The sequence below is a fragment of the Gopherus evgoodei genome, chromosome 20 (genome assembly GCF_007399415.2).
Source record: "Gopherus evgoodei ecotype Sinaloan lineage chromosome 20, rGopEvg1_v1.p, whole genome shotgun sequence".
In the NCBI taxonomy this organism is placed as follows: Eukaryota; Metazoa; Chordata; order Testudines; family Testudinidae; genus Gopherus; species Gopherus evgoodei.
In genome coordinates this window covers 5,774,623-5,799,972 of record NC_044341.1, presented here as the reverse complement: position 1 = coordinate 5,799,972, position 25,350 = coordinate 5,774,623, and the positions used below count along the sequence as shown (strand labels likewise).

The following is a 25,350-nucleotide window of genomic DNA, read 5'->3' as shown; positions in this document are numbered from 1 at the left end:
TGGGCTGGAGGAGCTCTCTCCACCAGGCGTTTTGGGGAGAGGGACCATCCCGCTGCCCTCTTCAGAAGTTCTCCGCTTTTGCATCTCCCTCCCCATCCGGACGTGACTCTGTGTCCCTCCAATTACATTGATCAAAGCCACCGATCCTTCCCTGCCTGCCCTCGAACAGCGACCAGCACCACCCTGAAGGGGCATGGATGGGGCAGGAATGGGAACCCCCCTGCCCCAAGCCCAGCTCAAGTTGAAATCTGAGCCCCAGTCAGGTCCTAGAACCACTGCTCTTCTCTAGAACTTGGCCCAACTCAGACCTGCTGCCAGCTCCCGAAACACTGGGATAAGCCCCAGGAGCCCCAGAGAAAAGGCTCCACTCCACTCCCAGCTGGCCCTGAACAGAGAAGTATCCACATCAGGTCCTTCCCCAAACGCAGCCTGGGTTCCAGCCGCTCTGAGGTCTCCCCACACCCCATCACTGAGCAGGACACTCATACACAGCGTTTAACTAGGCTGGGGAAAAATGTGGACTTGAACTTGGACTTCCCAGAAGTTCTGGATCCAGGTGCCCCTGATTGGGACATTTGGATTCTGCTCCTTCTTGCCCTCCCTTCCCACCCCTAACCCCGGCCCCCGCCACACCCTGATTTGAGGGGGTGGGGGTTGAATTTGGGGCGCTTTACTCTTAGGGCGGGATTTTCCAAGGAGTCTAAGGCTCCAAAATTCAGCATATTCCTGGGCACCTCCGTCCTTTTGGGTCCTTCCATAAACCTGGGCATAATCTATTCTGATCCCATCTCCTTTCGGCTTTGCTCCTGAGGGTGCCATGGGACTGTCTGGCCTGGTAACCGTGAAAGCTTGCAAGGAATTGGACTAGGGGGCTCTCCTGTGTATCAGGGCTCTGCTGATGTGCCCATCACCATGGCCTCCAAGTGGCCCCAAGAGACCTAGGATGCCCTTCCCATCTCTAGTTCCTTTGATAACCAGGGAGACCTAGAGATGGGTGCAGAGAGCAATTCCCTACGGTGCACCCCTGGGTGCCCCATGGGGAGGATCACAGGGTGCATCAGGCAGCTTTCCTTGCCAACACATACCTATTACGCAGAAGGGTTTCCTGGCAAAGCGGAACCGTCCCTGCCAGCCCCGGTAACGGCAGCAGCAGCCAGCTGCCCAGATGCGGATGATGTACTCCATGCCGAACACCACAATCATGACAAATTCCTGCCGGGGAGGGGGGGGGAGAGAGAGAGAGAGAGAGAGAGAGAGAGACTGGGTTGGTTAATCTGGAAGGGCCCGGAGTGCGGCTGCCTGTAAAAGTCTCTGGAACTGTGTGTGAACCTTCATTTGAGTCATGCCTGATGGGGTCAGCTGGCTCCTTACTCCTTTTGCGGAGAGGCATCCTCCAGGTGACCCTGCCTGGCTAGACAAACCCAAACAGACCTTGCAGCCAGAAACAGGAGCCTGCAGAGGGCAGAGACACCCGGGGACCTGCCTCCTAAATTTAAAATCCCTTCCCATAAATAACTGATCCCTCTCGGTGCTAGGGCCAGCCCTGCCGGCCCCACTGGTCCCATGTTTGCAGCAAAGACTCTCTCAGGAGGAGGAGGAGGAGGACGTGGGTGTTTGCTGCAAGGCTTGGTGCTGGATTCAAGTCTTCCCCTGCCTGGGTGGTTCTCAGGCACCCTCAGCACGAGTGTGGACTGAAATCAGCTGCAGAGCATGCAGTTTTTACAGGGACTCCACAGGGTTAATGCTGGATAATGGAGCCACTGAGCAGCAGCGAGATCCTCTTTTTAGAACATCTCTGGCTGGAGGGAGCTGGAAACGTGACCAGAGCAAAACCCCAGATCCGATTGCACAGGGGCCTCCGAGAAACATGATCTATGGTTCACTCTTGAGTGATAAGTGCTGGCCTCTCGGAGAAAGAGTGTGAATGGGACATGAAAGAATTCTCTAAGTCACTGTGGCTATAGCCCTGGTGTGAGAAGAGGGGGAAACTGGGAGTAGCCGGCTAGCTAGGAGATAAGAATAGAGAGGTTTATAAAGTCCCCTCCTTACCAGGGCCCAACCTCAAACTCATGCCAATCAATGCAGAGATTCCCAGGGACTTCACTGGGTTTTGGCTCAGGTCCTTCGAAAATCAGAGCTTCAATGCTGAGCAGCTAAGCAAACCTCTCCACGCTTCCTTGTTCAAGTGAAAGTCAAGGAGATGAGCCAGAAGCCCTCAACTGTGGAGCCTTTCGGAGCTGCCCTGCTCCTCCTGCATGTTGCCAGCTTAAATATATATGGGTAATTTTCCCCCGCTGTCAGCATTGTACTGCTTTGCCTCCTACCTTTTGTACACACCAGCCCCTATTTTGCTTACTAGTGAGAAAGTCACAAGGACCTTTCTAATTTAGTCTCCATCACAGTCGGGAGAAATCCAAAGTCAGCTGTTTCTGACAGTTTGGGGGAAAGTTGCTTTTTTTAGGTTTCTTTCCCCCTCCCTTTCCCGTTGTTTTTTTGCATGTCCGTACATTTGGCTATAGGCTTCCCAGACACATTCCACTGGAGCGTCTCCGTTTAAAAATCCTCCAGGAGATTGTGCAGCTACACAGTGCTGCTTTTGACTCACTCCTGCAAACATCTCACAGCGATGAGAGCAGTGGCTGCTTGGCCTAATGGAGGAGGCTGCAGAGTGGGTTCTCCCGGGCTCGAGCCCCAGTTGGGCTGCAGATCTTGGGCAAACCACGTCACTTGTAATTCACATGTGCAAGTTACACCAGTAAGGAAAGCCAGGTTTCAAGTGATCAGATAAGAGTGTCCACATGCAAAGTTGAACAAATTTAAAATCATCCCTGGAGCTAAACTGGTGCAATTGCTGAGCATAGGAGAGACCGTAGTTCCCCTCCTGTATGCTGACGCTGGCCTCAGTTCACATCCACTCCTAATGGGACATGAAAGAATTCCCTAGGGCATCATGGCTATAGCCGTGGTGTGTAAACTGAGAGCACACGGCTAGTTAGGAGATGAGGTTAGAGAGGTTTATAAAGTCCCCTCCTTACCAGGATGAACAGACATTGGTTGGCTAGTTTCTGATGCTCTGGGATGGTGGAGAAAACGGACAGCACCAAGCAGCTGAAGACGAGGAGGAATCTGAAATAACAAATGATTAGAACAGATTAGCAGGCACTGATTCATCAGCTTGGCACTATAGCAGGTGCAGTGAGACAGAGTCCATTCCAGCCCCGGTGCCCACCATAGCTGTCAGCTTCCCATGGCCAGACCTTACCCTGCTCTGCCTTCGTTCTGGGGTGACTGGATACTGCTGAGGCGAGAGGGCATTCTGGCATTTCAGGCAGATGCAAACAGCTGAGCCACCCAACCTAATCACCAGTCCCACATGGGCACCAGCTTTCCCAAATGCCCAGCTGATATCAAGTGTGCCAGAACCAGCTGCATCGTCCAGCCAGACTTTGGTAACACCTGCAAGACCAGGGCATCCCGAATTAGACCCAGGACAGCTGAGGCTTATCAAATCACTAGCACGTAGCAGCACCCGCGTAAGACTGGCAGGATCTTCACCTGCCAACAGCATGGCTTCTGGAGCTGAGCACGGGCAAAATCAGTGGGATGCAATCCAAAATCAGAGGGGTGTAATCCGACGCCTCGATTCTGGTTCAGAACCAACACATTGTTTCTTCCTGCCAGGTGCCCTGCTCAGGACCCCAGGGATCGAGAGACCCAACCCCTCACAGCTGACCCCTGGCCTGGCTTACTCCAGCTCCAACATATGGCAGCATCATTCTACCTTCTCACCCACAGTAAGGTGCCCGCCAAAGGCACACGCCACCAGGGCTGGAATAAGGACCTCAAGGACAAGCTACCAAAGCTGTCCCTGTGAACAGCAGCTCCCCCACTCGGGGGGAAGGTGCCGGGGGAAAACAGCAAGGGACAGGTGCTGTAGGTGATTTGGGGCTGGGGGCTGAATACTGGCTCCAAATGGTTCAAGGCTTCACTTCTTTCGTACTACAGGGGGAGGGGAAGGAGGAGGGAATTTCAACCCCAAATGCTAATCTGAGCTGCAAGATTTTACCATCCTTAGCTAAAATACTGGGCTTGGAAGCTGTCCGGGGCAGGGACTGTCTTTCGCTCTGCGTTTGTGCAGCATGGAGCATGGTCCATGGCAGGAGCTGCTAGACACGACGTCAACTGAAGGAATAAAATCCTCATTGTACGAGACAGGCATCCCAGGCGGCTGAGGTGGGTGTCTGCCCTTAATTCAAGCTACCAAGGAGAACGGGCCCCTCTCAGACCTCTCCTTTGCTTTGATGGGCTCGTCAGGGACCCCACCAAGCTGCCTGCCGAACAGTGGCCCCAGCAAAACTTCTACAAACCGGCCTGACCTGCAGGGGCCACGCGTGGCCCCGAGATGGCAGCAGAGAGCAGGGGAGCTGGTGGGCCGCAGGGGGAAAACGGGAGGCTGCTTCTGAAAGCTACAGCAGATGGACCAAGGGACCCAGGCTGGGGCTTTGGGGTGCTGCTGCTGAGCAGCGGAGCCAGAGCGCAAAGCAAGGGAGCAGTAAGAGATTCCGTCTGGCCTCTTCCGAGGAATCTGGGTGGGGCGTGGGGCGCCGAGACATGCTCCAGATGTTCTGTTCTTCGGTAACTCAACTGTGGCTCCTTTTCCAATCTGAAACATGCCCTGGGCAAGGACCCAATGAAGACAGAAGTGGGAAAGGCCCGTTCCCTCCCTGAGTCCTTCCTCAGGGCTAGCCCAGAATCATTCCCTGCAACATGTTCTCCAGGCCAAAGAGTCTCAAGGGACCGGGGGGGAATTTTCCATCGTTGCCTTTGGGACATTGCGTCCGGCAGATCTCACTGCTGGGAAGTTTGTAAACTGCATTCAGCCTGGATTTCCCCCTTCGGAACATGCCCTGGCTAGGCCTCCCTGGTCAACTCTTCCACCCCCTTCAGATTGTAGCCGGCAGTCCGATGCCCGTGTTCCAATACACCTATCACCATGGCACCCGGGGGGTTGTGTTTGGGGGGGAAACAAATCTGGTTTCTAAGCAATGACGCGGGGCCAAGTTCAGAGCAGATGTAAACAGCAGCAGGTCCACCAAAGGGAGAAACACCTAGGTGTGGCCGATGAGCACTAGCAAAACCAGGGCCTGAAAGGCAGTGAAAGCCTGTGAAATGGACCAACTCGAGTTTGCCATTGCATGGCCCCAGCAGTTCTGCTTTCCCTCTCCTGGCTGTGGGGACCAGAGCTCCAAATATCCTGAGCTTTATACAAGGAGAAGCTCAGCATTTAACACTGGGGCCTGGGGGCCTTTGCATCCTAAATGTGGGGTCCTAGCCAGGTGGCACCCTTCAGCTGCCCCTTCGATCTCTATCTGCCTTTCTAGGCATCCTTCGCCCATGGGGTTCCCGGGACACACGCTGTCCCTTGAGCGAGGGAGAGAACTTTAGCTGGTGGGGGGGAAGGGACCTGGGTGCCCTCCCTTTCACTGTTTTAAAGCGTAGCTTCTTTCCACTGGAATAACGCTTTGCATTTTCTAGAGCACTAATTGGTGGGGGGAGGGGTGCTTTATGAACATTAATTAAGCTTCACAAACTACCCTGCACTGCAGATAAACATTATCCTGGTTTTACAGAAGGGCTGAGGCATGGGCGGGGAAAGGACTTCCCCAGGATCACGCAATGGATCCGCAGCAGAACACACAACAGAACTGAGCAGTCCTGACTCCCAGCTCCCTGCGCTAACCCCTAGACAACACTTCCTCCCCAGAGCTGGGGCAAACACAGGAGTCTCACCTCCTAGCCGCTTTCTCTGACCCCTAGACCACATTCTCATCCCAAACCTGGGGAAAGAACCCAGGAGTCCGGAGTCCCTTGCTGTACCCACTAGACACCACTAGCTGTAAACAAAAAGTTCTCCAAAGTAGCTTATGTTTAAAACAAAGACAAATCCCACATCTTTTTAACTTCCTGCAGCCACATTTGCCGTGCAGTCACTCACCTTGGATCTTGGGGGTCTCAGGAAGCCGGACCCTGCAGTCCCACACTCTCTGAGCAGCCTAACACAAAACAGCCCAGGGAATCCTCAAATCATTACCCCAAATGGCGGCCGAGGAAAGCGCTGAGCGCCAACAAAGAATGAAACCAGCCAATAATATTCTGGCTTTGTAAAACTGCCAGAGTCAGGCCAGTATGTTAATCACAAGAAAGACTTTCCGGCGTCCCCTGGGGAGGGCCCTAACAATCCCCCTGCACTGTGGTAACATGCTTCTCACACCATCCCTGGGCAAACGAGAGCGCGTGCCGGGGGAGGAGGGTGAACCAAGCCCGTAGCAGAGAGGAAGAGAGGGTGTGAGGGGGGCGGCCCTGTGGGCAGAGGGGACTTAATCTTACCACAACCCTGGGATTCTCCTTTATCGTGCAATCTGGGTCAAAGACAGGCTTGCGTGCGTTTGTGTGTAAAACAGTGCACTGAGCAGCATTACTGGGCTGTACAATCCCCTGATTTCCTTGGGGGTCAGGGCAGGGGGAAGCAGAGAGGGGAGCCTAGGGCACGCCCGGGCTTGCAGGCGTGCATGGATAGAATCCCTGGCCATGTTTGGGGGAAGCGCTACTTTGCCTGTCTATCGCTCTGTCGCTGGAGGATTCAAAGTGTCGTCTGACCCCAGGTGAGTTTCACAGACCTAGGCGCAGGGAGATGAAGCTGCTTTCCCAGAGTCACAAGGGCCAAGTCAGCTACGGAGCTGGCAATGGAACCCAGGAGTCCTGATGAGCAGACCTGGCCTCCAACCACTTCCTTCATGAGTAAGTGTCTCCTCCCGTGCAGGAGGATGGGGGTGTTTCAGGTGAGGACAGAATTCCCCACGGGAGAGTCAGCGCAGGCAGACCGAATTACTCCACCCACCTCGAGCCTCTGCCCCCGCATTGGCCTCGCACAGGCAGTTCAGGCTCCGTTCAGCCAGCCAAGCCGGGAGCTGATTCTGTGCCTGCAGATCTGGCCTGTGTAGACAGCATTCGCGCGCACCATAGCCGTTCACCTGTTGGCTCGTTACGAGCATCTGGGAGTCAAGATGCCTGTGATGGGTGCGAAGGAGAGGCAGAGACAGAAAGCACCTTTCTGCGTTCACCTGCCTGGTCCCTGCGGATGGAATTTCCCAACCTGTTTAACTCCTGTTGGCTTCGGTGACAGCAGAGTGAAGGGCTCATGGGAATCTCCCCCTCAAGCTTTTGGATTTGGTTGGGTTTCCTCTCCCCCTTATGGAAAAGTCTGTATTAGGCCCGACACCAAACAGCTGTCTCTAGAAAGCAGCTGAATGCCTACAGAAGCCAAGAGAGAAGAAGAGTCTCTCTGTGGGGTTCTGTTAGCACCCCCTATGGAGTGGGATTCTCTAGGACAACACGCTGATAGAAAGGGGAGCGTTTTCGATTCAGGAGCAGAGGACTTTTCCCTAAGGGCAGGAAGGTGAGGGCACCGGTCCCATATCACAGCCAGGGGCTGCCAGGAGCCCTGCGGGCTTTTCCTCTCTGGGAAAGATAGGTTAAAAGATGGTGTTTATAAGCCTGAGTTACTGTTATCGGAATGTAGGGTGACCAGACAGCAAATGTGAAAAATTGGGACGGGGGTGGGGGGTAATAGGAGCCTTTATAAGAAAAAGACCCAAAAATCGGGACTGTCCCTATAAAATTGGGACATGTGATCACCCTATCGGAGTGAGTCCAGCAGCAGGTTTTGAGAGAGCTCGCACTGAGCCGGCTCTGCCAGGGGCTTAGATTCAGCTGCGGGCGCTGGGCTTCTGGCTTCTGCCCCAATACACCTGCTCCAGTCCACTTGAAAGCACTGCCAGGATCCAAAACTCACCCCGGGGCTCCCTGAGTCTGAAGCCGGCCACCTTGGATCACTTCTAAAAGAAATGGCTGGGTGAAGAGAGAGCGAGCAAGCCAGAGAAGGAGACAAACACCGAATGCAGGTGGATCCTGCTGAGGGCTAGACCGGCCCTTGCAATGTGCTCTGTCCCAGGAGCCGTGCAAACAGAACAGCAGAGCAGGGGCTGAACCGCAGCAAATGAGCATAATCTGCTGCTCCCTGAGTCCCCTTGCTCACTAGGGGACGCTGGCTAGGCCAGCTCTCTCCCTGGGGCAGCTCGCTTCTCCCAGCCCCCTGCCTCACACGCTGGAGGGGATGGGCATGCAGCAGCCCAGCAATAGCCCTTCTAAGGCAGTGTGGCCTAGCGGCGAGAGCACTGCCAGACGTCTGATGGAGACCTGGGTTCTAGTCCCAGCTATAGCAGGGACCTTGGGAGACTCACCTCCCTGAATCTCAGTTTCTCCATCTGAAGCTAATGGTACAGAGGCAAAGTAGCACCAGCCTCCTTGTTATCTGTCTCTCCTCGAAGAGGAGCCAACACACAATCCATGTCCCTTCTCCTACGCCCCAGACTGACCGAGGACTGGCCATTCCTGGCAGTGAGGACCAGCTCTCCTCTCCGCCTGTGGGTGGCGCTCTAGAGAGAGGCTGGATTGCAAAAAGAGACACATCAAGGGGATCTAACCTCGGTCACACTGGTGCAAGATTGCTTCCTACAGGCTAGTGGTGAGGCTGCCGCTCCATGTTCCCAGGCAAACGCTGGCAGTAGTTACAACGGGGGAAGAGCTGGGTAACCCAGCACAAAAGCTGGAATGAACGTTTCACATGGCTCTTTAAATACACACACACACTGCTTCCTAAGCAAGGGCCTTCCATGGCAAGTGAAGGGGGTGGGGGACCAGGAACCAGCCGTGACTGAGAACACCAGAGCCTCGATCGATCACAACGGGGCCTGCCAAAGCGCTAGCACAGAAGCACTCATGGCTGCTTGGAGGCCGTTCGCCCAGGTGAGCCCTGGGCTCCGTTAAAACGAAAGGGGCTTTGGCACATTTAAAAGAAGAAGAAGAAAAAAAGCCCAGAATCTGGAGACGTAGCGAATGGAACTCTCCAAAAATACATTTTTTCCCCTGATCCAGCGATTCTAAATATGGAAAGTGGAAGGCTCGTGCCGCTGGCTCACGTGACCACGTACAAAGGGCCATCAATCTGCAGGAGCTGGGCTTGTGTTAACAGCACAAGGCGGTCGACCAAGCTCCCCACTCCCTCCCCGCTGGCTTGTCTTGGAGCAGGAAGCGCCACCCTGGAGACCGAAGTGCGCAAAGCACAGAAGTGACAGGACTGGTACTGTGGGAGTTGGAAGTTTTGGCCAAAATTCCCCAGGGCCAGATCCCCGGCCAGTGTAAATCCGCTGAACTCCACTGAACAGTCAAGAGAGCTGCATTGGGTTCACACCAGCTGTGGATCTGGTGCCAGCGTCGCTCCGGGCTGGGTGTCCATCTTTCCCTGGTGGCTTTGTTACACCTGATCCTTCTATACTGACTCCAGAAGAAGGAAAACTTAAAGCCCTGCTGAGAACTCACTTGGTGTCCCAGCAAGTGTGTAGACCCGGGCCCCGCGTGCAGCTGACCACTCATGGAACGAAGCCCTGTGGAAGGGACATGGGAGGGCAATGACCTCCCTTCTCCTCCATTGGCACAACGGGTGTCGTTTTCTCACGCTGGCCCGTCGTCCCCATGAGGAGCTGAGTCCCATAGTCCCCAAAACAGGGCCACACTGGTTCTTCCATGAGCTCCTCTGAGATCCCAGTGCCACTATCCACTCGGTGCTGTGCCTCCCCCTGGAACACCAAACCCAGCAGAGGCTTCGGGGGCAGCTTGGGAACGGAAATGGTGTAACGCTGCAAACCGTGAACTCTCTGGGGCAGGGAGCAGCCCTCCCTGTAGGACGTGCAGCTCCGAGCACGGGAGAGTCTTCTGCACCGTCGGGGTGTCTGGATGCTACTGCAAGCCAAACAACAAATTCATCATAAGAGTAATGGAAACCAGCCACTCTCGGCATGGCACATGGGGCTCGACACTCGCCCTGTGGGTCATTTAGGGGGCTCCCAACCTACACCGGCTCTTTCCCCACCTTTGGCTGAAATGGCTCCAAAACCAGCTTCCCCGACAAAATAAAAACCCGCCAGGACGAATCAATCAGTCTGCTAAAGATAGCGCCGGGGGGATTGGGTCTCAGCCCCCTTTGCAGGGAGGGCAGCGGGAGGGCAGGCTGCCCCTCACTGACATTGACTCTCTGTAGCATTTCTCGTCTCCTTTTGCTGCTGACTTGGGGCATTAAAGCCAAATCAGCTGTAACGAGTCTCTGGGGCCTGAAACCAAACCCAGGCATTTTCTTCAGCAAGCTTGGCTCTAGGAAAAACAAGGGGGATCTTTTCCTTTAGAGCTCCCTGCGTCGCTGCCTCAGCAGCACAGATGCCAGCGGCGGGCAGGTCCCCCAGCCAGCTACAACACCTTGGGTTTTTGGCCAGATGCTCCCTTCTGCCTGGCCAGAAGGTGGTAGGTGGTGGTTTGTACCTCGCTGGGGAAGAGCAGCTAGGGGTGAGGGCAGAGAAGAGCAGAAGTGGGCACGGGCGGCTGGGAATGCAAGGAATGTACCTGGAAGCCGAGCTCCTCCAGCTACGCTCCGTTTCCGGCGAGTGGGCACGGGTAATCTCCTCGAGCCAGGTGGAGCTGAACTTTGCCCATGAGAAGGTGGAAGCAAGGAGAATAGCTCCTTCCTTGCAGAACCCTCCTCCCAAAATTCCGGCCTGGCCCGTCAGCTTCAAGCATCAACCTTTCCCCAGGCTCTTTTGGACTTGCAGCAAAATCACCAATCGCCAGAAACCCAACCTTAGTTGAGCTGCATTGACCTGAGCAACAAGGAGGGGTGCATTGAGCTCTCCTCTTTATTGAAGCCATATCCATGCTGGGATGAGAGCCCCTGGGGTGGCTCGTCCAGGGCAACCCCCTAACATCGACATGCTTTGCACAGCGCAGTGTGATTTGTACAGGTACAACTTACCTGGCTTTGAAACCAGGGTAAATCTTCACAGGTGTAAATCCAGGCTGCACTAGGGGTTCTCACTGGTGCCTAAATGCAAATAAGTCCCACATTGCCCAGTTCCAGGATGACGACCCCACCTCCTCCGTCTTGCTGGGGGTTTGGGGGTTTGTTTTTTTTGCAGAACTGCTGAGCGCCTGCAAAGGTCAAAGGAAGAACGGCAGCGCCTTGAATCCCCACTTTCCCAGCCTGTCAGCAGAACATGAAACCCAGCCTGGCCCCATGGCGGCTGAAACCAGCCAAAGAAATTCCAAAAAGAGAAGGAAACAGCTGGACAAGTTTAAAACACAAACATGGGAGTTAGAGGGGGGACGATTCCCCTCTTTGCAATTGCTGCACGTTGAAAGCGGAGACACCTGGCTGCTGACGGTGAAGAAACCAAAGCAAACAGGGCAGTGGCCAGGATCCAGCAGGGGATGAGGGAAGGAGCTGTAAGGAATCAGGCTCCTTCTGCAGGCGTTAGAAGGATGAGAGAGCCCAGTGCTGGCGGTTGGCTGGGGTCCGAGGACATCACGCTACTCACACTTGGCATTTCCCAGCCAGTGCTTGGGAATGTTAAGCCCCACAGTATCGGTATCACCACTCCCATTTTCACTGACAAGGGAAACTGAGGCACAGCACTGGAAAGCCACTCACCTGAGGTCACCACACACATATGTGGCAGGACTGGGAATGGAGCCCAGGTGGTCTGAGTGCACAAGTCCCCTGCTCTAACCACTGGGCAGTACTTCACTCCCACACTGATGCGAGCGTGAGTCCTTGTGAGGTCAACATATGCTAAGCCAGGTCACCAGGGGCTGCCGCTGGGATTGTGAACGACACTTTATCTCCTGAGGTCTCTTCCCAGCCTGCAATATTAATGCACGAGCTAAAAGCAGGTACATCTCTACACACACACTGATCGAGAATTTCCTCTTTGCCTGGCCTCCTCCATTAAACTGTCATAACAGGCTGAACTAATCAAGGACTCCTGGCTTGACTTTCAAAGGTGCCAAGCATGATGCCAACACACACACACACATACAAGGCTGGGACTCCAGCCTCACCCTTTCACTAGGGTCACACTTTGTCCCTATGGCACAGAACATCTCTCCCCCACTCCAGGTGCTTGGGGTGCTGTTGAAGATCGCAGTAGTAATAACAGGGCTGCAAACATGTCACTGATGGAGCAGTGGCACAGGATGGTGCCAAGCGGGGGGATGGTCACACTAGATCATCAGAGTTCTGGGCTGGGTTAAGTGATGTGCCGAGTCTCGGCCTGGCCTGCAGTGTCACGTGACCATCACACAGCCTGGTGCAGGGAGAAGCTGATCCACAGCCTCTGGTCCCAGCCCAGAAAGTTAGCGTCTCAGGTTTGCAATGAGTGTGGTCATGCCTGGGCCACAACGAGCCTCTTGCAGGGTGTTGTACCAAGACAGATCGGAGCCTCAGATGTGGACCCAAAGCTCCCAGCAAGGGGATAACAGCAGAGACAAACTCAGCGGCGGTCTTTGTCCCTGGAAGCTTTGCACTTAAATATCTGGGCTCTGGAGCTCATTAATTACACTGTGACCCAAACAGAGAGCTCTTAAAGCTTTCCACTGCACACACACGTGCGCAAACACAACACAACACACACACATACGAGGTTTCAAGACCCTCCCAGAAATTGCAAGGCCAAGGGCCACAGACAGTCTTTCTCCCTATGAATTATGAACAAAACCCCTTCCTTCCCATGCAGCATTTATGCAATAAACTTCTTCAGCATGTGGGAGTCAAGTCCGGAAGCAGGCCGGAGGGAGCAGGAAGGAAGGATCTTTGCCTCTGGAAGCCTCTAATTCCCACAGGTTCTGGCACAGTCCCTCCAGCACCTACCCAGTGGTGTGTGCAGCCTAGTAGCAAAGGCCAAGTTAGGAATGCAGCAGGAGAATGAATGTCCTTTTTAAGAGCCCTCACATAAGTCTCATCTGGTTACTTGATTATCCTCTCTGGGCAGTTTCCATAGAAAGCTGCCAACTTAACCATTCCTCCGTCAGGACAACCACGTGAGTCACAACAGAGAGATTCCCATCACAACATGACCCTGCCCCAGCACATCACGAGACCATGGTATCTCATGACCCTTGCCCAAAATTAGGACTTGGAGGGCACCAAATTGCCAGGGGCTGCGGGGGATTGGGGGGACAGGACAATAGGCCTCTCTAGCATATATAATCAGTTTAAAAGGCAAAAGAAGATTTGTCTAAGAGGCCGATGCTGGATCCTTTCTGGTCGATGCATCACCAATGGAGATTATAAAATCAGAATTTCACAAGCAATTACATGGGTAATGAGGCATGAAGCAGATGAGAATGCAGAAATCTCTCGGCGAGGTCAGCTCCCTGCAAAGCTTCTCATTAATCTAAGGAGATGGGATTTGAGAGCTTTCACTTTCTGATCACAACCCAAAATTGGGGACAATCCCCATCCCTGCAGACATCTGCCAAGGATCCCAGAGAGGTGGGATTGACCCCGGATGGTCAGAGGCAGGGTTGGTGGGGGAGACCGTGACTGTGACATGGGGAGAAGTCTCACACTGTGCCCGTGGTGGTGCAGCCTGTGCTGCAGATAAATTGCTCAAGGCCAGAAGGGACCATCAGATCATTGCGTTTGACCTCCTGCAGATCACAGCCCGCTACCACCACCCAGCTACCCCTACCCTGAGCCCTTTAGACTCCAGAATATTTCAGCCCACAGAAGACTAAACTACTGCATGTCATAGGCTGCACCGATCCCCAAGGCCATTGCAATGGCCAGATAGGACCAACCCCTCCAGACTCACAGAAAGACCTGTCTTCCCTAATGCTGGGCTTATTGTGAAGACAGGAAATGGTATCTCCCCTCCCGTTTCACGACTACAGAACCGAGTTTCTATAGGGTCGACTCAGGCCTGGATGCGGCTAGCTGGATACTGAGTTAGGGCATCAGACTTTGGGGTAGGAAGTGAACACTGCCTCTTTCGGGTTCACCCATCCCCACTCCGTGCACAGGGCGGTTCAGCTGCACAGGGTAAGGCCCAGGAGCACTAACCCAGCCAGCGTGGATGTGCTTTGAACCCTGGCGGGGGGTGCTGCTGTAGGGCAGGTGTGCGGGAGGCCAGCCTCAGGTAGGCTGGAAACTTTTTGTTCCTCAAGTATGTTCCTGCATCGTCTTCCCCTCCAGCCCCAGCCCAGGGAATCCCATTCAATTCCAAGCCACGCGTGCTAGCGCCATCACAAGCCCTTTTCCCAGGACGGCTGGGATGCTTACAGCACTGGCTGGCGGAGGCCGAGATTGGAATGGAAAAGTTCTTCTGTGTTGCCACTTAGGCTCCTGCAAAATGAGTCTGTTGGCCTTGTGCCCAGGAAGCAGACAAAGGGCCCATGGCTAAGGAGCACCTGAAGGCGGATTGCAGGAGTGTAATTGTTTAATACATGCATTAAGGGAGCATGAATTGTTTATACGAGCAACAACTCCAGAGCACTGAGAACGGAGAAACAAAGCGACACAAAGATGCTGGAATGGACCATCACCCTCTCTACAGACATCTGTGTTCCCCAGCCAGTCTGGTTCCAGGGGAGGTCACCTGGGTAGGTTCATGGCAGCAAGGAAGAGGAGGAGAGGAAGGAAGAGACGAGAGGATGGGGGGTATACCAATGGGAGAACAAGCCAAGAAGGGAAGCGGGGGCAGCAGGAAGAGGAGGAGAGATGGAAGGAGGAGGTCACAGCAGAAGGAGAATTGTGGGGAAAGGGGGAAGACATTTAAAAAGGAAACAGAAAACAAATTCTGTGTCTCTCAGCAGGGCCCCACCCTAGCATCTAACTTGGAATCAGGTTCTCTGGAGGGGCGGGGAAGGAGCAGAAGGTCTAGGATGTAGCCAGCTCCCCCCTTGACTCATCAGGCCCCGGGAAGTCTAAAATGCCGCCCCACTGTGCCCACAATTAAATGACGCTCAGCTTTGCACCCTCAAATCAGCGGCCGGAGACATAGGAGAGGCTGTTGAAAACTGGTGGGTGTGTTTGGTCAGCAACACAAACGCCCCAGGAATGCGGATTTAAACCCACCCAATTGCCTTGAGAGAGAGGGACTCTGGGACACCTGGCCATGGAGATCCCTGGGGAATACACTGGGCACACAGGACAGAACTCACAGTGCCACCTTCCAAGAGGAAGCCGGGCCCAGCTGGCACCAGGGCCTGGCAGAGCTAGCTCCCCGTCGCGAGTTGGGACACAGGCCCTCTCCGAAGGGACTTGCCACAGCAGCTGTCCCGGGGCAGAAGGAAAGATCGAAGACAGCGCTGACCTAGCATCAGTGCAGAGAACACGGAGCACCTCAGCCAGTCAGCTGGCTCCCACTGCCGGCAGAGGGTCCCCTGGTCCTCTCCAAACTCATTGTCCCCTTTGGGGCAGACTGTTCCCCACCTCACCCACCCTGACTCCCTCAGTCGGCTCCCACACCGGCCCTGTGATCCGAAAGCGGGATCAGCATCTGGGAGCAGGGGAGGAGAGGCCCAGAAGGGGCCGACAGGAGTGCGAAGGGGCAGCACTGGGAAAACTCTCCCCAAAGCGGGTCACCCGCTAGGGCTTAACATCTGAAGCTTGGCCAGTACCCAAGCCTGGGTTCCCGGAGCGTCTAAGCTGCTTAGGGAGAGTCAGGCGGCTCGAGAAACGACTTTGGGAAGGGGCCCGTTGCAGTGAGGAAAATGCAAACTGAAAAGATCAGGGAGGTGTCGAGGGGAGATTGTTGGGAGGAAGGGAGGGGAGATTTTCCAGTTCTGCTCAGCAGGCCCAGCGGACACTTGCCCCCAGAGACTGAGCATGTTGCACCCAAGCTGAGCTGCAGGACAGGAGCACAACGTTGGGTGGGCGAAGGCTGCAGGACAGGTCTGAGGGACACCAGAGGAGCTGGGGAAGGCCAGGGCTGGAATAGCAGGGCGGGCTGAGGATCAGGAGTTGCTCCCCTGACTGAGGACAGCTGTGAGCTGACTGCTGGGGGGAGAGGGGCAGAGGAAGCCACATCACCAGAGCAGGGCCCGGGCTTTCCTTGGAGTCACTCGGGCGCTGCGGGGCTCCCGAAACTGGCACCAGGCCACACGATGGCTGAGCTGACACTGGGCAGGAGCCTTTGCAACAGGGAGGAGGTTCAGTGTGACCCATCTGCAGCGGGGAGGAGATCAGGCTTGATGGGGGTCGAGGAGCGCAGAAGAAAGCTCCCAACACCTGGGGTACGGGAGAGGCGACTGGGATGAGACACCAGCCCAGACCACACTGAGAACAGCCTCACCCCCTCTCCAGGCCAGCTGAAGTGTCACTCGACTCTCCCCTCTGCTCAGAGAGTCTCTTCTTGCTGCTGCTGTCCAGTCCAGCTCGCCTGCACTACAAAAGCACATGCACAAATCCAGAGACCCCAACCGGACAATATCCCCCTGCCCCCAACTCGGTCCTGCTGTGCATTGGGCAGAGCAGGATTTTCGCCTTCCTAGCTGTCAGAGGACGAGCACAGGAGCTCAAAGACAAGGCACCTCCGGGGCCTTTGGGGTTAATTCTGCTTTTTCACAAGCGCTCCGTCTCCGCCGGGAGGGCGAAGAAAGCAGGGAGAGGCACCCTAAGGCAGAGACACGGATTGGGAGCCGGAGGAGAAATGAAGCCAATCACCTCATCAGGGCCGATTGCACTTGCAGATTTCTGCACCCCAAGCCTTGAGCGTGCGAGTAGGCACAAGGTGCCGCTGCACGTGCACTAGCCAGCCGTAGGCCTCAGCATTTCTGAACTGAAAGAGGAATTTCCTCCTGGCCCGGAATCAGCCACTCACACCAACCTTGCACAGGAGCAGCAGCTTTTCTTGATTGTAAAGGGGGCTGCCTTGAATGGCACTCACCTTTCTGCAACTTCGTCTGCTCTCTGATGGGCTGCAGGGAGACCACGTGTGCGGGGAACCCTAGCAGGACCCACATGACAGAGACCAGTGGCTAGGGCACTCGCCTGGGGGTTGGGAGACCTGAGTCTAACCTCCTGCTCCATCGGACTTACTTAGCCTCCGTGCCTCAGTTTCCTTGGCTGTACTGCACTGCCATGCTCACAGTACAGCATGTTCACTAAAGAGTATGACGCTACAGCCATGTAAGTGTCTTGGAATTCCCTTTCTGAGCCCAACCCCCTCACGATAAGAGGTCTTCGGCCCCATCGGCTCCCCCTCCCCAAAAGGGGGTGTTTCCCCCCAAATGAACAATTAAGAGGGGAACAGACGGGTGGGGCCCGAGCTGGAAAGTTGCGACTCTCCTGGCGTTCATCCTCATTAGAGCAGCTGTCGCCAGATGCTCCGTCTGCATGGGCAGCGTCGGCAGCCGAAGGGCAGAGTCCACGCACAGCACCAGCATGGGAACAGGTGAGCCGGGGAGCTGAAAGCTGCTAAGTCAGGGGAAAAGCAGCTGGACGGGTGGCGGGGGGCGGGTGTGGGGGGAGAATGGCACAAGCTGGCCAGTTGCGAGGAAGCACTGAGTGAGGCTGGGATAACGAGGAAGAGCTGTTTTCCCCCCCCGGCTAACAGGGTCACAGCAAGGCAGGTGAGTTTGGTCAGTGGTGGCAGGAGAGATTCCCCATCCAGCAGAGGCTTTGCAGGAGAGCTTGGTTTTTCTGGGTTCCTACCTCCTGTCTTGTCTCCAGTGACCCCAGCACTGAGCCTGTGGGTTTGCGTTAGCCCCACCGTGCCCCCAGGCCTCCGACCTGCCCCTCTCCCCAGCAGAGTGAGGGAGTCAGTTGACTCTCATCCCAGGCCCCATTCACCACCCTGCCCCAGCTGGGACAGGAGGGGCTGGCAGGGAGACGGGCCCCAGGAGTGGAAAACCAGGGCCGCCGGTCAGGAGCAAAGTGCATCAGCAAAGCGGTGGGAAGGTCTGGGTGGGGGAGAACAGAGTCAGGCTCAAGGTGCACCTAACCCTAGAGCGGGCTGGGAGCAGGCCGAATGCTCTTGCAGTGATGACCAAATAGTTCTGCTAGAAGCTCTTCTAGAGATAATGTGCAAGCTGGGATCGGGAGAGCCATGCCCAGCCCCGGCCCACCAAGCACTAGCTGTGGCAAATTCCCCAGAGCAGAGGGCACGGCCCGTGGCACCAGAGCACTATGGGCCTTCTCTGCCTGCCATGGGGAAATACGCCAGTGCCCTCCCCACCATGCCTGCTGGGAGAGGGCTGCATTGCTGGCCATGGCGCAGCGGTGTCCCCTCCGGTCGCTGCTGCTGAGAACGGTTTCACTGCGAGCACTGATGGGACACCCTCGCTTTCAGCCCCCGCACAGGACAAGGGCCAGAGCTGGGTAAACGCAGGGGTCTGGCCCGTCTGCCTAGCCACAGACGCACTTGCAAAGCCGGATTGGAGGCGAGCAGTCGCTGCTGGTTGTTGACAGAAGATGCCTCAGGGTAGGTGGGGCGGGGATGTGAGGGTGTAATGGTCACAGGGGCTAACCTACCATGGGCCTGGCACGATGCGGACGGAAATTCAGGACAAAATCACCCCGTGCCTCTCACCTCAGAGGGATGCAGTTCTGAGTATAACTTCGGTGAGAGCTGCTGGGAACGTCCTCCCCAGAACCCCATCCCACCCGCCAACCCGTGGGTGCTGCCCCCCACCCATGCTTTGGCAGCCTCCTATGCAGACAGACGAGGGCTGCATTGCGCCAGCTCCTCCATGCTGCTGGAGTAAATGCCTGCCCCACGGGGAGAAAAACCCCAAACCAAATTCACCACATTCTAGCTCCGAAGTGCCTGAGCCGGAGGCTGGCCTAGTGCCCAGCAGCAGGGATGGCGTCGCAGGAGGATCTAGCGAGGGGAAGCCAATAAACAGACGGGGCCCAAAATTACTTTTCTCAACGTAAGAAGCCACAAAACAGGAAGCGGGGCCACCGGGGCCACACGGCGGCTTCCAATCAAAGCCACACACTCTGGGTAAGAAGTCAGCGCAGGGACTGGTCTCCCTTTCGGAAATTTCCTGTTTTCCTTCCCCTCCTAGCTGCCCTAAGATCACCCCGCAGCGTCTCCCCCGCTGACCCACGGCGGAGACTCTGCCTGGCTGAGAGCAGCTTCCTTCTGCTTTACCAGCAAGCTCAGGACTTTATCTTAATAGATCTGGCAGCTGAGCCAGTGGTAACTGGCCGTGCTGGCTCTGCCCTGCACTGTCGCACGCCACTCTTGTCTCATGGCTCCATCCATCCTGGCACCTCCAGGTCCCCAGCCCTGCCTCACGGTTCTCGGCCTCAGAGCGACCTAGGAGCTCTGCTGCTTGCATCCACAGTCCCGTCTCCAGGCTGTCGAGGGCAGAGAGAAGTTGTTTTGGAAGGTCCCTGGGGATACAGTAGGGGACACTCTCCCTGCCAAGTCAGTGCTGACCCCACCAGCTGCGCTGCAGGGGGCAGGTCACTCATTCCAGGGGCTCCCCCCTCCCAAAGTCGGCACTGACCCTAATGCAGTCCTGTGCTTCAGGGAAACAGCCCTTCCACTGAGGTCCCAAACACCTGAGCGCCAAGCACTCCTGATCCGTTGCACAGGAACAGAGGGCATCCGATCTCAGCATCCAGCCCCCTAGGCTGCCAGTCCTCCCGCACGGGGATTCAGCTCCCATGAGCACTCTGCCTTGTCTGCTCTTACATAAACAGCATGTCCTATAAATCCACCGTCCCGAGCTCTGCCGCCCTTTTAGGAGAGCAGGAGACGGCAGCCGATCTGCTCGGAGGGTTATAAATAATCGCATGTGGAACAAGATTGTTTTGGCCCGGTAACCATGGCGAGGGCAGCAGCCGTGTTTATCCTGCTCTGTGTTAGAGACTCCAGCCCTCGTCCCTGCACTGGCAAAGCTCTCCCAGGCCGCCAAGCTCCCTGCTACTGGCACCCACCTGCAGTCAGGGGTCTCAGCACCTGGAGGCCACTCTGCCACTTGGGGAGGGCTCCCATTAACACACCTCTTCACGCTGGACCTTCAGCAAACTTCGCCTGTCTGAGCTAACCGAGCAACACCGGTAGCTGACAGCAGTAGTAGGCTGTTATCCCATGTGGACCTGCCACCAGAGCTGGAGGATGTGACACTTAGTGTGTTACCTTGGCACTGCAATATCTGAACTCAGGGGACATGCTGGATTTCTGCCTCCAGTGATTTAGGTTCAAATCCTGGTGGTGTTAGGATACCAACAGATTCACTTCTGTTGAGAAGGAAATTATGTACCATCCCCGATGGGCTTGGGACAGCAGCGGGGGAGTGAGCTCAAGAGAGGAGGAGAGTTCAGTGACCCATGGGTTCCACAAGAGGCAGGGTGCAGAGGGAGGCTTGGCTGGCAGGGCCTGCATATCTCTGACTACCGGGCTCCACCAGTCCCCTGCACACAAAGGTGTAGGACTGCCGATCTGGGCCTTGGCTGCTACTCTGCAGCCTGTGGGGGTAGAGACAGCCCTGTGCACGCTGCATTGCACCCCTGTGCCAAGCTGCCAGGGACAGAGAGAGAAACCTCTTCCCAGCTGAGTAATAGAGCCCAGTATCCCCCAGAAGGGCCCGGCATGCACAGACGGGACTGCCGGCTAAGTGCAATGCCAAGGAGCAGTGAGAACCCCTCGCTACTTCAGCCAGCCTGCAGTGGGAGGCTGCCCCACCTTAGCCACAAGCACTGGTTAAAAATAACAACCTCACACCTGCAGAAACCCGATACAGAACTCCCAGTATGCAACGCGCTGGGAGCTGGGAGACACCTCAGCTCAGCCCTCCGTGCCCAGCTCTGAATCAAAGCCAACGGTGATCACATCTCTCTCCTTTCACTCTCCCTCTAAGCTGCTCTTCAGCCTCACCAAACAGTCCTGGTTCTGGGGTTTGCTCCGACCTGGGAACCTCACGTCCTGCCACATCAGGAGGATCCAGGAGCTGTTAAATAAGTGCTGCACCGACCAGTTTATGGGGCGTGGGAGGTTCGGGTTGCACTGCAGTTTGGATGCAAGAGTCCGGAGGATGGAACGAGTTTTGCTTTGAGTTCGTGCCAATTCAGGATACAGGAGGGACCTGAACCCAGCTCAAACCTGCCACCTGCTTCCCCAGACCACGGAGCTGTGAGATCAGTGCAGCTGCGCTCACAGCACAGAGCGGGTCAGTCACCGTCACTGGAGTGACAGGCATGCTTCGCAGGATCAGGGCCAAAGCGTTCCTGCTTCGCAGGATCAGGGCCAAAGCGTTCCTCGGTTCGCAGGATCAGGGCCAAAGCGTTCCTCGCTTCGCAGGATCAGGGCCAAAGCGTTCCTGCTTCGCAGGATCAGGGCCAAAGCGTTCCTCGGTTCGCAGGATCAGGGCCAAAGCGTTCCTCGCTTCGCAGGATCAGGGCCAAAGCGTTCCTCGCTTCGCAGTATCAGGGCCAAAGCGTTCCTCGCTTCGCAGGATCAGGGCCAAAGCGTTCCTCGCTTCGCAGGATCAGGGCCAAAGCGTTCCTCGGTTCGCAGGATCAGGGCCAAAGCGTTCCTCGCTTCGCAGAATCAGGGCCAAAGCGTTCCTCGCTTCGCAGGATCAGGGCCAAAGCGTTCCTTGCTTCGCAGGATCAGGGCCAAAGCGTTCCTCGCTTCGCAGGATCAGGCTCTGAATGCACAGCGTGAGGCTCAGGATCATGGCCCCTGGTTACAGGGAGAATTAGCCATCGAATGAAACTGGGGCTCAGCCCTCTGTTCTCCCTCCCCCAGCCCCAGGGCAGCTGTCGCTTCCTTCCACCTGCAGTGGCACCAAACCTGCTCTTGTGCTTATTTTATCGTCTCATCTGCTAATATCACCAAACAAACCCAGCCCTACTTCGCAGGCAGCGAGGTATGCAAAGCAGGGGCTCTGACGGATGCTGTGCTTGAGGCTCACTGCATGGCCTGCTGAGGAATGGAATCGCTTGGAGATAAATTCCACTCCTAGCTTCTCCAGGCAAACCTGGCCCGACTCCCGCGGCATCCACAGCGTTATTGTGGACACACAGAATCTGGCCCACTGCACCCAACAGTGCTTGAGATATCCGTAACTCTTTCCAGCCGTGGAGCTCAAAGCATTCTCCAAAGGAAGGCCAGTATCCTTATCCTCTATTTTAAAGAAAGAGGGGAGCGAAAACACAAAACCATCTCCCCACAGTCAAACAGCAAGCCAGTGGCAGAGGCCCTCGTAGAACCCAGGAGTCCAGATGCCCTGGCCCATTGTCAGTTCACTCACAGCTGTATATACCTACCCAATTGCTAAAAGCTCCAGTACACCAGGCAAGGTGCACACTAATCGCAAATTAGTACAGACCTAGAAGAGGATGTAGAGGGGTCTTTCAGGAGGCCTTCTCCATTCCCACCCTCCCGAGACCTCTCTCCGGGCCTGGAAAGGCTTAGAGCCTCGAGTTCGAGGATTGCGCACTTCTCAGTAAGGTTTGAATAGAAGCTATTGCAAAAGACACCCCGAAGCATCTCAGAATCCTTGCTACTTTGCAGGGCTTGTCCAGGCTGCAGAGTGACATCATGTTGGAACATGGCCCAGAGGGAGTCATGGTTACTTACAGGACATTAAACATGACTTAGCATTCAGTCCAGGCATGGCCGTCATGTTTAAAGTCAAGTAAGTTGGTCAGGGTCCATCTTGGTGTCCAAACAGATACGGGCGGGATGAGACCAAACAGAGCAAGAGAGAAACCAAAGTAAGTTAATACATTAAAAACTCAGCATCAGCAAGAACTTCTGGGGCTACATTTTGCTCTCCGTTCCAGGAGCGTAAACCTGGATTAACTCCATCGACTTCGATGGATTTACCACTACGTAACAGAGATCAGAAGCTGGTCTTTTCACTGGCTGTTTAGCAGAATTCCCATCTGGCGGTTGCTAGACCTCCTGTAACTTTCCAACACACTGACTTAAATTAGCTTTACTGCCATGCCACCACCCACACTGTCCTCTCTTGAGACTGCAACCTCTTCAGGGCAAGGACCATCTCTCACTATGGGTTTATACAGCCCCCAGCACAACGAGGCCTTGATTTAGGTTGAGGCCTCCAGCTGCTACTATGATGAAAGAGTAGCACATACCAGTAATACTAGGAGTGGATCCAAAGTATTTCTAATGCTCACAACACTCAAGGATGCAGGCATCAAAGATGAAACCAAAGCAGCGAATACTTAGGAGCAACGCCAGGGAAAGCTTCTCCGCTGGGAGATGCACTAAGATATAGAACCGTTGTCAGGGACTGGGAGGTGGCCAGTCTGCTCTGGTAGTTAGAACCAGGAGCGGGGAGTCAGAACCAGGAACTGGGAGACCAGCCAAGGGTCAGAGCTAGAGTCAGAAGCCGGGCCAGGGATCAGCGCGAGAGAGGAACTAGTCAGGCACAAGACAGCGCGTAGCTGTGGGCAAAAGCCCTGAGTGGCCAGTGAGCTGCACTCAGGAGATTCTGCAGCAGCCTAGCTCAGGGCCGCCGAGGGGGGACAAGTGGGGCAATTTGCCCCAGACCCCGCAGGGGCCTCGCGAGCCCTGGCCCAGCAGCGATCCGGGTCTTCAGCAGTGAGGGGCTCCATCAGTCGCTCCTGGTCTTCGGTGGCATGGGGCCTTTCAGTGCTGCCAAAGACGCAGAGCAACTGAAGGACCACCCCTGCCACCGAAATGTCGCCGAAGACCCAGACCACCACCGAGTGAGTACAAGCGCCAGAGCTCCCCCGCTTTTCCCCAGGACCCCTGAATCCTCTGGGTGGCCCTGGCCCAGCTGGGCCCATTAACCAGCTGGAGGGCTGAGCGGTCCAGTCCCAGGCTCAGCTGGGGCAACTCAAGCCCATCATTCCTGAGACGGTGGCTCCAAGGGAGCAGGGAAAGCCCCATCGCTTGGGACATTTAAGATTAGACTGGATGAGACCTTAGCAACCATCCTACAGTGGGGGAGGGGTGCCTGGATGGATCCTGACAGGTGTTGTCCAGGACTCACTGCCACGGTGCTCAGCCAACCCCCTCGACCCCCGCACACTTTACTCGTGACTCCCATCTCCACTAGCTGGAGAAGGATCGCTGAGAGCTGGGCGGGGGAAGAGGTCAATGGCAGGCAGCAAGGTGGAGGAGACGTTCCCCGGCAAAGCTCCGTGGAGAGCTGGCCGGATCTGCAAGGAACTGGGGACATCATTGCTCTACCTAATGCCAAGTGAGGAAAAGTTCATCACTCAGTTCTACTTCCCAGCCCCAAGGAGGAGCAGACTTTGCTCCCACTTCCAATGCACGAGGCAGAGAACGTCCCCACGGGAGAGTGGGGGAGGCCACTCTGTGAGCTGCAGAGGAGCACAGGTGTCTCTTGCAGTAACCTGCTCGCTCTCTTCCCCGACCTGCTTTCGCCAGCCTTTATCTCAATAGCTCTGCATAGAGGCAGTGATCTCCAGGCAGGGCAAGCCCTAGCAGTGGGAGTGCAGCAGCTGAGCTAGGGCTGCCAGCAGCTCCCTGGATTGCCCGGGAGAGAAGCCCCTGGCACCGGAAGAATCAGGCTCCTTCCCAGACACAAAGGACTCGAGCCGGACACGCAGAGACAGCTGCATTCGCTCAGTGTGGCAAGAGCCCCGATCTCCTTCCAAGCCAGCCCAAACCTGCCAAGCAAAATACATAAAAATAGGGTGAGCGTAAGCAGGCCTCGTGCTCCGCCAGGCAGCCTATGCCAGGGCGTCTTGAGAGGGAGAGCACCGGGGGTTAGTGCTCGGATCTGAGTGCCGCTTAGCGTCCTTCTGCTTCCATCCTGGGATGGTGACCGGCCACCTGTGGCCGTAACGGGATATAGTGCCTTTCGCCTCCGAGGGGCTGGCGCAGAACCAGCCCAACCCGGGACTGGGAGTTGTTGCTGTGCCTCTCAGGCGGGCTCCGTTCAACTGCATCGAACTGCAGAGCCAAATCCAGAGGGCCGTAGCCAGATTCCCTGAGGGCTCCAGTGGGAAGGAGCTCAGGCTGTGGCCGGTAGTCAGAGGGGCAGACCCTGCTGCTCCTCTCAGGCAGGACAGCAGAAAAGGCACCAGCTAGGGAGGGCAACATGTAACCTTACACTATCTTGGGATTCTGGCCTGCTCCGGGATAAAGCGACATCTCGCATTCCCTGGCCTGAGCCCAGTGGACAAAGTGATCACTGGGGAAAAGTAACATTGCAGAGGGCTCTTGCAAACAAAGTTACCCAGGTGAGGGTGGGCCCGGGAGGACCAGTGGCAGACTGCTATGACAGGACAGCCACTTAGAAGAAGGGTTTGGTGGGGCAGAAAGGAGCCCGGAGCGTGGCCATTTCCCATCGCCTTTTCCTCTTAATTGGGGGGATATTCCACAGAGCAGGAACATGCTTGGCAAACTACATACCCAAAATTCTACCCACACACACATCAGTCTTGACCTTCTGCTGTTCCAGTCCTGCTAACACACCTTCATT

General features: G+C 55.7%; 1 protein-coding gene across 9 annotated transcripts in view; it reads right to left on the bottom strand.

Annotated features, from left to right (window-relative positions):
• Positions 1 to 25,350, bottom strand: part of KCNQ4 (potassium voltage-gated channel subfamily Q member 4) — an 85,884-nt gene that overhangs the window by 37,964 nt on the left and 22,570 nt on the right. For 8 of the 9 annotated variants that reach the window (XR_003997265.1, XR_003997266.1, XM_030538697.1 and 5 more), the window contains exons 2-3: positions 3,036 to 3,126; positions 1,086 to 1,212 (exon numbers count right to left, since the gene is read on the bottom strand). Coding sequence is in view for 7 of the 9 variants with exons in the window: in XM_030538697.1 (XP_030394557.1) it covers positions 1,086 to 1,212; positions 3,036 to 3,126 (218 nt within the window). In the remaining 2 variants the exon portion in view is untranslated. Of the gene's footprint in view, positions 1 to 1,085; positions 1,213 to 3,035; positions 3,127 to 19,459; positions 19,527 to 25,350 lie in introns of those variants that run through there. The other variant, XM_030538703.1, reaches the window with a different exon arrangement.